At 39.8% G+C, this 12,789-nt stretch overlaps 3 protein-coding genes across 3 annotated transcripts; 2 read left to right on the top strand and 1 right to left on the bottom strand.

Moving 5' to 3' along the window:
- The first annotated feature begins 372 nt into the window (after positions 1-372).
- On the top strand, positions 373-3,761 carry LOC136433000 (uncharacterized). The gene is made up of 4 exons (XM_066424741.1): positions 373-935; positions 1,365-1,525; positions 1,714-2,085; positions 3,010-3,761. The coding sequence occupies exons 1-4, from the start codon at positions 554-556 to the stop codon at positions 3,340-3,342; spliced, it is 1,248 nt and encodes a 415-aa protein (XP_066280838.1). The 5' UTR covers positions 373-553; the 3' UTR covers positions 3,343-3,761.
- A 355-nt stretch (positions 3,762-4,116) lies between these two features.
- LOC136433003 (prefoldin subunit 2-like) lies at positions 4,117-6,306 on the bottom strand. Its single transcript, XM_066424744.1, has 3 exons — positions 6,095-6,306; positions 5,353-5,476; positions 4,117-5,115 (listed from the first exon to the last, which is right to left on the bottom strand). Exons 1-3 carry the CDS (start codon positions 6,256-6,258, stop codon positions 4,942-4,944), a joined length of 462 nt encoding a protein of 153 aa, XP_066280841.1. The 5' UTR covers positions 6,259-6,306; the 3' UTR covers positions 4,117-4,941.
- A 98-nt stretch (positions 6,307-6,404) lies between these two features.
- Positions 6,405-12,785, top strand: LOC136432995 (ribosomal RNA processing protein 1 homolog B-like). The gene is made up of 12 exons (XM_066424734.1): positions 6,405-6,670; positions 7,363-7,445; positions 7,945-8,002; positions 8,132-8,217; positions 8,498-8,692; positions 8,863-8,927; positions 9,244-9,454; positions 9,753-9,850; positions 9,975-9,994; positions 10,177-11,246; positions 11,497-11,587; positions 11,861-12,785. The coding sequence occupies exons 1-12, from the start codon at positions 6,523-6,525 to the stop codon at positions 12,022-12,024; spliced, it is 2,289 nt and encodes a 762-aa protein (XP_066280831.1). The 5' UTR covers positions 6,405-6,522; the 3' UTR covers positions 12,025-12,785.
- Positions 12,786-12,789: the final 4 nt, after the last annotated feature.

Below are 12,789 nucleotides of genomic sequence, written 5' to 3'. Positions count from 1 at the left end.
AAATTTGCATAATGCATTATCTATTCGTATCTTCTCGAGTTATATTGCCCAACGAAAATTAGTGAGCGCGCTGATGTCATCCATAAAAATTACTTGCTGTGGCCTTATGAAGTATTGCATTCAGACTAGCCCAGGTAAGCCCCACTGACAGTGGTATTTAGCAACACGCCTTTGACTACTCTCAAACCGTCTTAAAACGATTCTGTGTGGTTCCTCAAGGCTAAGTAAGACTCGTACGAAAAAATTTTTCCGACCCGAATTCGTACGAATCAACACGACAGTTTACGACGTATACACGACGTCCGTACGAACGTGTACGAAGCAGTAAGATGACGCAACACCAAAACACGAACTGCATCACGGTCTAGCACGACGTAATACGACTGCTTCCTACGACGTCCGCACGACTGCTGACCTCGGGCCTGCTGCTCGGCCACCGTGGCACAAACATCCTGTCTTTCCGTGAAGTTTTCACTCTCGTGCTCTTCACAACAAATTTGGGAACGACTTCAACTCAGTACTAAGCCGTACAAGCTCAGGGCCAACCTTGAAAATGGTCAAAACAAATGGGAGTAACGACCGCCGGAAGAGCAAGGCTCCCCAACACATGCCGACAGTTCACGACACAGACAGTCTGCACACCAGAGCCTGGGACGACGGAGTTATGATGACAATCAAGCGCGACCCCGACGGCCGTCGTACTGACGTCGTGTGGAACACTTCATGGGACCAGCCAGAGATGAACCAGCCAGGCGTTGAAAAAAAGAAGGGGGGTGCGTTTAAATGCCTGGAGCTGAACGAGGAAGAAGAGGAGGCGTTGGCCGAGTGGATCCGGATACACCCTGAGTTTTATGACAGGGCGAACAGAGGATTTAAGGGTAAAGAGGCGAAGGAAGAGCTCTGGATGGAAAAGGGCAGGGAACTCGGCGTGGACTGTGAGTGTTGTATGACAGTAAAAATCATATAACGTTATACAGCCAACAAGATTATTGAATTTAAATGCAATATCTTTGTTTCTTAACATGTCCATTTTCCAGATTTATTCCCCTCAGATTTATTCCCCTCAAAGTATATTAACTGATTTTTAAAATCTCTGTCAGTGAGTATTTGGATTTGATGTAGATGATCAGCATTAATCAATGATAATGGACACAGAGTTTAACAATTCTATCAAAGTTCAAACGAAGACCATGGGAAACAAACCTTATGTGTGCATAGCTATAGACAAAGTCTAATATCTTCTATGTCAGATCACAAAATATTGAGAAAAACAAAAGTTTGAATTGAAAAATTTTCCTTATTTTCAGACTTTACAGCCATTATTCATTTAGTTACTATAAAATATTTCTTTACATATTTTGCAGATGACCTAGTCAAGAGATGGTATCAGTCAATGAGGACAAGGTACGGAAAGTTATCAGAGGAGGGATATAAAGAGAAGGAACACCTAACATTCCGGGAGAGATGGATCATTCAGAGGTTTGGCTTTCTGGACGGCCATATCATCAGACACCTTTCCAACAGGGTGGGTATGAGTTTTTATTTCATTTTGGACACTGAACTTTTATTTCATTATGGTATCTTAAAAATAGTTTTGTTAGTTTTACTTGTCTGCATCCAATTCCAATATTCTATTTCAAATACCAATGTCATGTCATTACAATGCTTTTAACATTTAAAATGATATTTCATAATATCATTTCATATTTCTAGGCAAAGGACAAGACTGCCAAACCCAAGTTCAATGGTGATGGTACTGATGAGGAGCTTAATGATGGCGATGATGATGAGGACAGGACAGGCACTCCTGTCTCTCTCCAGTCAACCCCAGGAGAGCCAGGAACCTCCACCGGTGGTTACACCAACCATCACACCAACCATCAACCTGTGGTGAAGAGGAGGAAAAAGGAGCTGAAACAGGGACTAGCCCGCTACCATAAACTTACAGACAAAGCTGGTGAGTCAAGAAGGCTCCGGACAGAAATGACTCAACATCTGTCCACTCCAGTGCCAGAGGTTTCACTTACCAGCAAAACACAGTGGGGCGCATGGATCGCATCAAGCCTGCCAGAAATCCATGAGAGTGTACGTAATCATACCTTTATGATTATGATATGTTTACTTTTGTTATCTCCATGAAAAATGGAGATATAGTTTTGGGTGTGTCTGTGTGTCTGTCTGTTTGTTTGTTTGTCTGTTTGTGTTTCCGGACTGTTTGTGTTTCCGGACCACTGTAGTCAGCATAACTCAAGAACCGCTTGATGGATTACAATGATATTTGGTATGTGGGCAGGTGTTGTGAAGCCAAAATTCAAAGTCGATTTTGGGCCCCCTGGTATGTGACCTTGGTACTGCAGCAGAAATTCCATTTTTGTATCTCTTGACCTGGACGTGCTATGGTCTTGATTTTTTGGTGGCAGATAGCTTGTGGTGTAATGAAGACGTGGTGTGGGTTTGGGCCCCCTAGCAGCTTCCTCTGGAGCTGCAGGGGCGTTATCGTGAAAATCTTCTAAGGAGAATAACTGAACAAAGGAACGATGGATTTCCATGATATTTAGTATGCAGGTAGCTTAGATAGAGATGTTCACAATGAAGTGCAAATTATGCTAATTGGGACTTAATTTGCATAGCTAATGAGGAAAATCTATATTTGCAGTGTTTTCCATTATCAGACTCAAATACGTGTAACATACCTAGTTTATGGAAAGTGGATCGTCAACAGATACCAATTATGCAAATAAATTCCTAATTTGCATAATTAATGCAAAAACACCATAATTCATCTAATTGAAAAATTATAGGACTGTCAATATTGCAACATGTGTAAGTTAGATAAAGATGTTTATGACCAAGCATATATTATGCAAATGTGTAAGTCATTTGCATGAACAGAATTGTTCATGGAGATATGAGGTCGTGGAACTCTTGTTTTATAAAGTATTCTTCTGAAGGTCTCTGTTTGATTTTATATTCAGACTACTCATGCATGTCCCTTTTTTGTATTCATAGTTGTGGGACGATTTCCAAGCCGAGTCATTCAAGCTGGTCACAAAGTACTCAAGGCGTTCCAGGCAGTTGAGGCAGCAGGAAAGACAACAGAACTTTGGTGTCCATCAGCAGCAGCCACAGTCCATGTCAGGAGCCGACAGTCAGGACATGTATCCCAGTATGGTACCAACATATGGAAGTACCCACGCTGTACCTGTGTCTGTTTTCCCTGCTGCATCCAATCCTCTTCATGGTGCTTCCGACCTTTCAGGCACTGGTGGTGGCAATATGTACGATTCTGACTGTGGTGGTAGTGCCTCTGAATCAGAGTCTGATGGTGGTGTTACAGTTTAAGTATTGATATAAAACGTGATGGCATATACAGTATTTCCCAGTATCAATGAATTTCCCTGGCAGAGATGACAAGACAAAGTTAGATAACAGTATTAGTGAAGGAAACAGACTTGATAGGCACTAGACACTTAACAATGAACATATCTTGACGCAAATAAGGCTAGTTTTTTTCTTATTTTGAAATAGAAGTTGTATAGTTTTGGAAACTTTGTTGTTCTAAGATTTATTTTTCTACCTATTTTTCTCAAATAGGAGCTCAATATTAGTTTTCTATTCTGTAATGTGGCTATCAGGGCAGCTGTCTTCTTAAAATCCTATGTTCATTTCAACAGTTTACATCTCCAGTCGTAACAGGCATAGTGGTACGTGTATTAGTTGTGAAGCATCCTTTTAAAAATAAAATGGCATGTTACAGGTTACTTGTCTGAAGAATGATGTTTATGATAAATCTTGAGCATGCTGCATTCAAGAATTTAGTCACTACGAACACAGACTATGTAAAAACATTCATCTGAAGAAAAAAGTCAACATTTGTACTTTAGATCACCTTAGATCTTATTCTATGGCTATTGGTATGTTATACAACACTCCGCCTTTGCTGGTGCCAAGGTTAATTTTACTTACAACAGACACACTATCACACACAGGTAAAACATGTTTACTTGATAATTTTTCCTCATGGGTAACTATGGCAAGAGAGGTAGAAAAGTGCAGATCGCATTCTGCAAGCTGGTTGAATATTGCAAGAAGATGATGCACAAACACACACTGTAGCACCTTATCTGCACTCTTTTATTTGTTTAGAAGAGAAATTCAAGGAAAGACACACCTACATTCAAATGTTCTGGTGACAACAAAGAGAGGCACAAGAATACATTATACAAAATCTTCATGAAAAGTTGTGCAAAACCAAAAGAAAGGATACACAGAAATTGTACCATTCAATTTAAAACAGAATTCTACAGGGTCCAAACAAACATGGTGAGGTTATAAGCCAAACTTCCAACCACTCAAGCACAAAAGTCAACATGCACATATTACAAAAAGCCAGCATTGTTGGGGTTTGTATTTGCCAACATTTTCATTTAACCATTTTCATTGACAAGGGTGTTTAGCAATTATTGCCATAGAAATCATAACTCAGACATAACCATGATCAGTGTACTGGCTTTGAAATCCTCTTGCTACTCAAAGATTTCCTGTCTTTATAGTATATACTGCAATCTCAGCCTTTTGATTCAGGATCACATGTTACAACTGGACTCCTCTGAGCTGGTAAATTGTCACTGCCTTCTTTTGAACTGGGTTCCTTACCAACTCAAGTTAACATTTCAATAGTGGTGTCCACTAATTCCACTTACAGTATGTATGTGGCACCATGACTAGAAAAGCTTTCAAGAAGCACACCAAAATCAATGGAATCCAGTGTACATTGTACAGTGATAACATAAATGGCTGACATACAGTAATCATTAATCATTTGCATAAAGACAGGTAACTTTAAAGTTTCATTGTTTCTGTTTTCCTTATAGGACTGGAAGCAGGAAGCTATAACTGACAAAGCCTGACAACACAACTATCTCTAAGATGTCCTCTCCATTAGGACACTAGGATGCCCTGTGTGCCAGGCTTCTCCTTGCCACCTCCAGATGAGTCTGTGCCTTTGGTATCGTCTTCACCCTTGATCTTGATGTTGTACTTCTCCCGGTATTTTGTCAGCTCCTCGCCTTTTGCCACCACTTGTGCATTTAAGGACTCTATCAATTTGCTGAGCTGCATTTAGGATGACAAAAAAAATACATTTCAAGTTCATCATCATTATACGTGAAGTAAAAAGCAAACTGGAAGCTCTGGTAGCCTGACAAATCGCACTCCTAGCGGCCGGCCAGTCCTGTAACCGTCAGTAACCTCCGGCCGAGAGCTTGTGTAAACACAGGCTAGAAGCTGTGAAAGCATGAGAGGGACTACTGGGTATTTTCTCTGAAAAGGCTGTAAGAGTTATGGCCTTACCTGCTCCATGTTGTGTTCCAGGGCTGGTAACACCTCCTTCACTGTCCTCTCTACCAGCACACCTCCTACCATCCGGAAACACTTCCTATCTCCATCCACATCCTTCAATGTTTCAACCACTAACCTACAATAAAGAACAAGTGTAGGACATACAACTTTACCACGGGTGCTTTTGTCTTCATTCTAATCGTTGGAAAGAATAAATCTTACATAATGCTGTTATACTTGATTTAAAAAAAAGGATGCATCGATTTAAGGATGGACATGTTTTAAAATTGTTATGTTCATATTATTAAATTACTTGATTAAACTATATTTTGTATAAACTACAACCCAGTGTGCTGTGTACAAATAGGGATTGTGTACTCATAATTTAGTGTGTAAGAGAATTGCAGTGTGTAGGATGGGTCACAAGTTCACAACGCTGGTTAAGATTATGTTCATAATTTTTACATCATTTGCTTTATGATTTTATCATCTTTGGTTACGTGGGGAGGGGGGCATGAAGGGAACACATTTCCCCCGGAATTCCAGTAGGCAAGGTTTATAAAAAATAGCAGCCAAATATAAAAAAAATGTAGGTACATGAAAAAGTAAACAAATTATCTGACAGACGAACGACAAAAAGACACTTTCGTCTTCTATATCCTCAAATTAGATCACAGATATACTTGCAGTTCTGCACAGATAAATACTTCTACTAACGTTATGACCCTTCATCACTTTGCATGCATCACGTTACCTGTGTTCGTTCAGTTCCATCTCTAGCTCCGAACATTTGGAAGCTACAGCTCTCTGCTGCTCTCGTAGCTGGTTAAATCCCTCCACGACCTGCTCCTGGTTGAGCTTGAGCTGCTTGTTTCCAACCTTTGCTGCAGTAGGAAAACCTGCATCTCCAGACGCCATTTTTCCCCTCACGAATGTCCACCTCGAGGTCCAACTCTCGCGGGAACAGCGAACCAACTCGTACCCAGGGTAGTGCCGCTTTCCTAACACGTGTTTCACTTTTAGGACAACAAGAGTTCCATAAATCTGGTAGAATTTCTTTAATTAAGACTAGAATGATGTCAGAAATCAAACTATTTTTCTAAGCCAAATATCACAGCAGGCTGTTCTGGATACGAGGTTTTCCGGCTTGTGTCCTCACCTTTAACCCCACGAGGTTGCAAAATGGCTGCTTTCGGGAAGAAGCGTGGCCAGGCACGCGCGCCGGAGGTGAAGTTTGCCCAACACCTGGCGGCAAACGAGAAAAAAGTACGGGATAAAGCGGTGAAGAAGTTACGGCAATGGCTGGAAGCAAGATCCCAGGCAAAGGGCGGTGAGTAGTCCCTAAGAAACTGATCCAGTGGTGTGCATGTGGTTGAGAGTTTGGGACCTGGAAATATGGGGGGTGCACGTGGGAGCGGTGATGCACTGGTAAGATGGAGGTTATAACTTTAAGGAGACGTCCTTGGCTGAAGCAAGATCCTTGGCTGAAGTTAGCGGCAGTGCGGCGTATATCACCGGCACATGTTTATCTGACATACACAAGCCTACCAAAGTAGATGTATACCCCTTTATCTATCCTATGATTGAAAGTTATCTGAAAACATGTAAGGGACTGTGCGATATTAAGCGGCGGGAGGGCTAGTTCAGAAGGGGGAAGGGCATTTTTTTTTAATCCAGGTGGAGGGCTATCGAAAAAAATTAAATATACATGTATTAAGTATTATGCAACAATTTATTTTCCTTTCAGAATGCCATTTAAACAGAAATTGAGCCGGGGAGGGCCATGGACAAATGTTTTTCTGGATCTTTTTTGCACCAACTCCAGCCCCCGCTATATATTGTACAATCCCTAACAACAGTTAAGATTGCTAAAAGTTTTGGAAACCACCTTCAGACTAACAAGTATGTTGGACATTTTAATCAAGGCAATTAGTTTGGTACTGTATAAAGTCACCAAATCTTGTAAAACTTAACGTCCAATTTTTTATATGCACAATGACAACATAATTTATCTTGCCTCAGGAGGATTTGAAGAAGATGACATGCTGAAGATATGGAAGGGACTGTTTTATTGCATGTGGATGTCAGACAAGCCCTTGGTTCAGGTACATTTTTAATTTTTACTATGACAACATATACTCTTGCTTGGATCGGCATGGGAAAGTCTACTTTCAAGATATATCTACCAAAACTATTGGGGATAAAATGACAAAAAAGTGTCAAATATGTTCTTTGGAAAAACATTTAAAATGTAATCAGTAATACAACTGATGAAATAAACGGTTCTTCAAATACCCGCAAGCCTTTTTAAGCCAGTGCTAATATCAATAAGAATGCCCCCCAAAAAGTTACTAGTACTCAAGCAACTGGATAAAATCTTGAAACAGTCAGAAAGTCACTGACGAAAGATAGCGGATGCTGTCTAAAACGTCTGACTGTTTCAAAATTTTATCCAGTTGCTTGAGTAACTTAATTTGGCGTATCTTATTACCTGGATGTCTAACCTTCATCAATGTATCAATAAGAATGCACTTCCCAAGATTAGGTCATGTTTACTGGGACATTATGTTGCAATTGACAAATATTTTCTGTTCTTTATTTTAGGAAGAGCTTGCAAAGACAATGTCAAATCTTCTCCACTGTCTGAAGAATGAAGATACAGGTAAACATTTTTTAAGTGGTACAATTGGTAAAGCTATATTGCTCTTGTTTGTCTCTCACGTGCTCTGCTGTACAGACTTTCTTACAGCAAACAAACTCAATATCATTTTCTGTACAATTACCTCCCCAGTTTTCCTGTTCATCAAGGTGTTCTTCAAGACCATGATAAGGGAATGGAATGGGATCGACCACCTCAGAATGGACAAGTTCTTCATGGTAAATAGTTTTGTTATAGTTCCCTTGTGAACTCAGCAGTTATTTTACTATCACAAGTTTGATCATTATGTAGAGAAGACACTTGAAACAATGTGTAGTTTTTGACCAGCTGGAAAGTTAATTGATATGGCATGTTGAAGTATGTATATTTATCTTGAATTACACTAAGTCTTCCACAAGAAATAATACCGGTATAAAATCAAATGCAGCAACTTCTAACATCTGTTGTGAACCATGAGGAGTCTGAATGATTGTATTCGTCATTTTGTTCTTTCTTTAGTTGATTCGAAATATGGTGTCTCAGTGTCTTGAATTCCTGAGGAGGAACCAATGGGAGGCGAGGTTGATCGACAGATTCATGAACATCATGAAGGAGGGACCCATGTCTACATCAACCGAGGAGGTTCCCAATGGTATCAGATACCACATCTGTGACCTCTGGGTGGAAGAGCTGGAAGCAGTCGGAGGAAAAGAGGTTTGTATGAAAGATGCCAGCAATACACATGCAGTATGTTGAAGAATTCATGACAATTTCAAGTCAGGAAGACAAGAATATATGTGGATTGATATACTCTACATCATGTAATTTGTCATTAATTAGGTAATTGTAACAAACAATATTGAATTATTCTATCCTCTGCACAGCTAAGTCCCCAGGAGCTACTACCATTCCTGACACCATACTTCATGCTACTCAAGAAGTCAGACAAGTAAGTCAGTGAGCATCTCTTAGAATTTAAAGATGGAAGATCAATTTCTTGGTGACATACAGTAAGAGAGCAGTGGAAAAGACTGGGGGTACCAATAGTGCCCACAGATGTAGTTGTAGACTGCAGCTTAGAATGTCAGACAGGCACCTGAGAGACACTATCAATGGTCATTACTGTTAAATGCTTTTAAATCTACCAGGTCCATGTATTATGGATGGATGTAAATTCACCAATGTTATTTTAGCTGTCCTTTCATGATACCATCTTGTAACTGTAATAGTTATCCTTTCTCTAACGGATGTGTGGCCTTGTCCAGCATGACCTTTCTGCAGAGTATTGGTACCAGTGTGCTGGATGAGATCATCAGCAGGGCTGACTTCACAGTTCCTGCAAAACTGCAGGAAGAGGATGATGATGAGAAGGAGAAAACAGGATCTGATGATGATGACGAAGAGGAGGAGGAAGGGGATGAGCCAAAGGGAGAGGATGATGATGATGATGAAGAGGAAGAGAAGGCCACCTTAAGGGTACAGTGTAACTTAAAGATGATTTTTAGGCTGCTAAAGTATCAAAGTACGCTTTATAAGTTGCTGTCCATGTATGAAAGTAACAGTACCTCTCAAAGTTTTATATTCATCAAAATCGCTACAAGACTAATATAGATGTGAATGTGTTCTTATCTGTGTCTTCCCACATCTGAGTCATATGTGCATGTGTTATGGTGATGTCTCTTGTTTTATGGACTGGCAAACCTTACATGATTTCATGTCTATCCGATAATCTGTAGAGATTTTTAGATTGTTTTCTTGATATATCTATCCACAGTTTGATCATGCAGCCATAGCAGATCAGTTGTTCATGCTGGCCAGTGAGAAGGACACTCGCAACAAGAACAGGAGGTTGATGTACAACTGGGTGAAAAAGTAAGAGCCACTGATGTGTTACATGGGAGGACTTATTATAGATATTGTAATGTCAATTTTAAACCTTGCACTTACAGGTACTGAGTCTTCATTTCGTCTGATCTTGTTTTATCTTCTTTTTCAGGTTTAAAGACGCTGCCTCAGGTAAACATCTTTATGTTTTTAATTGTTTTGAACTAACTTTGAAGCACTCCAGACAGATAGTTTCTAAGAGTAAGAAATGAATTTGATATCGGTTAACAAATGTGTTGAATTTTTTTTACTTTCTTGAATCATTTACTACTACTGTACTTGACAATTGAAACAATATTACTCCCAATTTTTAGGCATTTATCTGGATCAAAACCTGCTACAGTTGTTAGACAGTGAGTCTGATGAGGATGAAAGTGAACATCAGAAGAGGAAAGCCCCAAAGAAGGACCCAGGTGTGCCCATCATCCTAAGAGAAGATGAGCATGTAGAAGATGTGAAGAAGAGAAAGAAGAAGAGAAAGAAGCAAAGTCAAAGGGCAAAAAAGGCAGAACAGCCTGGAGAAGGCAAATATTTGGAAATGAACTGTATGAATGCAGTTGGAGAAGTAGATGTGGAAAAGATGGGCGGTGAACACAAAGAAGCAAAAAATGATGCAGAACAAACTTTGGATAAAGAACTCACAACAAACGGTGATATTGCATGTGATTCTGAAGTGGGTGCAAAAAGTGTTAAGCGCAAGAAAAAAACAAAAGGAAAGAACAAAACAGCATCACAAGGTGATTCACTTGTTGAAAGTGCTGATGCAAAGTTGTCAGAACATACAAAAAAGAAGAAAGAAGTTGCCAAGGCAGGTACCAAAAGTAAAGTGAAACCAAAAAAGCGATCTGCATTTGAGGCCTACCTTGATGACTCAAAGGAAGAAGCTGTAGAGTCAGTAGCAAAAGTAGATGACAGTTGTGTTGAAGTGGTGGTTTTACCTGGCCCAGAAGATAATGTCGCTGATGAATCTTTGGAAGGCAAAGAACCTGTCAAAAAGAAGGTCCTTGCTGAGGCCCAGTCATCTATACAGTCCCCTGCCCCTCAGACTAAGCAAAGTCCCAAGGTGAAGAGGAAGAAGAAGCGATATTTTGAGGGGGTCACTGAGGATAGTGGCAACAAAGAAGAGAGCATCAATGAGTCCAGCAACCTTAACAGTGTCAAGAAACAGAAAAGGAAGTCATCTTCAACACCCCAACTGGCTGATGGCCTAGATGAGTCTCCATCTTCCAGTCCAGTTTCCCCAAAGAAGAAGAAGAAAAACAAACAAAAGGAAGCTTTTGCATCATTTGAAAAGTTTGCTGTCACCCCTCCATCCTTCTTCAGAAAAGCTGCCAGCAAAGCTATGCCCAGGTCTGAACCTAAACTGAAGAAGACCCCAAAGAAGGTGATTTGTCCTTTTAGTTGATATGTGTGTGTAGTAGATAGACCCCCATGCAATTTGTGTACTTGAAGTATTAATGATTGTGGTAATATGATGAGAGGAAATGAAGGTTCAAAATTATGTTTAGTATTGTATACTACCCTCATTGTATCAATGTAACTTCTGTCTCTAGAGCATATGTTAGTTGATATCAAGGCTTTGTAATCACCCACTGTTGACATGGAAGTCCTTAATAAAAGTGTTTCCTTCTCAGTCATCATCAAATGGACTTCCCATTCCCAGCTCTGAGCCAATAGACGGAAAAAAGCGTGTTGCATTTGCACTGTCCAAGAATACCACACAAGGTAAGGTTACACAATGTTATCACAAACTTTTATGATTTTTCTGACCAATAGTGCAAATGTGAGAGTTTGCTACAGGTGGTAGCTAGCCAGAGGAGGCATATTATTTTACAACCACTTAATAGTAAGTCCAGTTTATTCTGAAATATGCATTTTGACAGATTTTACATTTGATAAAGGTACTTTAGACTGACTTATGGTTGTTTATTGCTGTTAAGGGCATGGTAGAATATGTTAGCGTTGAAAAGCTTAACAAAAAGTTTGTCAAACTTTCAGAGTTCCGCAAGAATGAGAGGAGCCTTGCGGTGAGCCCTGCACCTGTAGCCATCCCCTATGATTCTTCTCGCCAGCCAGAGCAGGGTGTTTTGAAACCCAGCAGTGCAACGCCCCCTGTCCGGAGAAAAGCAAAGCGCAGGGCAATGGCAGCAGACTTCTTTTAGTAGTTCACATGAACGGTTCATCATGAACCAAAGAACTCTGGAATACTAGTACCACTTGCACTTATGTTTACCACACTGTACCTCTTGTCTTGGTTTGATTATTACAGAGGAATATCTTATAATAGACGAACAAGTTTTAATTGTATCAAATGAGTAGCAATGCTTTAGGTTTATCATTATGATGTAGGCACATTCTTGTTGTTATAAACTAGTACAGTAGTAGTACTGCATTCTTTTTGTTTTTTTAACATCCAAGTTTAAATCCACATTAGTTACATGTATAATGACGACGGTTATTTTTCCTGTCTGTAAAAGAGCTGAGCTCAAAGGGGCACCAGTTTGTCATCTGATGGCTATACTTTAGGCTTTATAGAGGAAACACATTTGTACCAACTATAACAAGCTAATGTATATGAATGGCTTTACGGAATTAGGTACTGTACATGTAATAGCCTAGTACTAGTAGCATTCCTCCACTTTTGATCTAATTTGTAACTAAATAGCACACTGTAATGATTTGGCCTCAACCCATGTTCCCAAATACTACTTTGTTGGAAGTTGCCTGCACTCCACACTTATTGCAGGTAATCCTGTATTTAATAATCATTTCATCACATGAATTTAACAAGTAATGCACTTGTAATGATTTCTGCAATGTCACTGTACTAGACTGCTGGTTAGGTTATTTTTGCTAACATTACAAAGCCATCCTGTACATGATCTTGTACCATACTCAAGGAAAAATAAACAGTTGTTTACTATGTC

Source organism: Branchiostoma lanceolatum, chromosome 4, assembly GCF_035083965.1.
Source record: "Branchiostoma lanceolatum isolate klBraLanc5 chromosome 4, klBraLanc5.hap2, whole genome shotgun sequence".
NCBI classification, from domain to species: Eukaryota; Metazoa; Chordata; class Leptocardii; order Amphioxiformes; family Branchiostomatidae; genus Branchiostoma; species Branchiostoma lanceolatum.
The sequence above is the reverse complement of the archived record's forward strand: the minus strand, read 5'-3'. Positions and strand labels throughout refer to the sequence as shown.

Excerpts from the sequence above, each read along its gene's own strand:
- LOC136433000 (XM_066424741.1), top strand. The coding sequence starts at position 554 with ATGGTCAAAACAAATGGGAGTAACGACCGCCGGAAGAGCAAGGCTCCC. Across the intron at positions 1,526-1,713 it reads TCAGACACCTTTCCAACAGG|GCAAAGGACAAGACTGCCAA; the intron begins GTGGGTATGAGT and ends TCATATTTCTAG. Across the intron at positions 2,086-3,009 it reads TGCCAGAAATCCATGAGAGT|TTGTGGGACGATTTCCAAGC; the intron begins GTACGTAATCAT and ends TTGTATTCATAG.
- LOC136433003 (XM_066424744.1), bottom strand. The coding sequence starts at position 6,258 with ATGGCGTCTGGAGATGCAGGTTTTCCTACTGCAGCAAAGGTTGGAAAC. Across the intron at positions 5,477-6,094 it reads ATGGAACTGAACGAACACAG|GTTAGTGGTTGAAACATTGA; the intron begins GTAACGTGATGC and ends TCTTTATTGTAG. Across the intron at positions 5,116-5,352 it reads TGGAACACAACATGGAGCAG|CTCAGCAAATTGATAGAGTC; the intron begins GTAAGGCCATAA and ends TCCTAAATGCAG.
- LOC136432995 (XM_066424734.1), top strand. The coding sequence starts at position 6,523 with ATGGCTGCTTTCGGGAAGAAGCGTGGCCAGGCACGCGCGCCGGAGGTG. Across the intron at positions 8,928-9,243 it reads CTACTCAAGAAGTCAGACAA|CATGACCTTTCTGCAGAGTA; the intron begins GTAAGTCAGTGA and ends GGCCTTGTCCAG. Across the intron at positions 9,455-9,752 it reads AAGAGAAGGCCACCTTAAGG|TTTGATCATGCAGCCATAGC; the intron begins GTACAGTGTAAC and ends ATCTATCCACAG.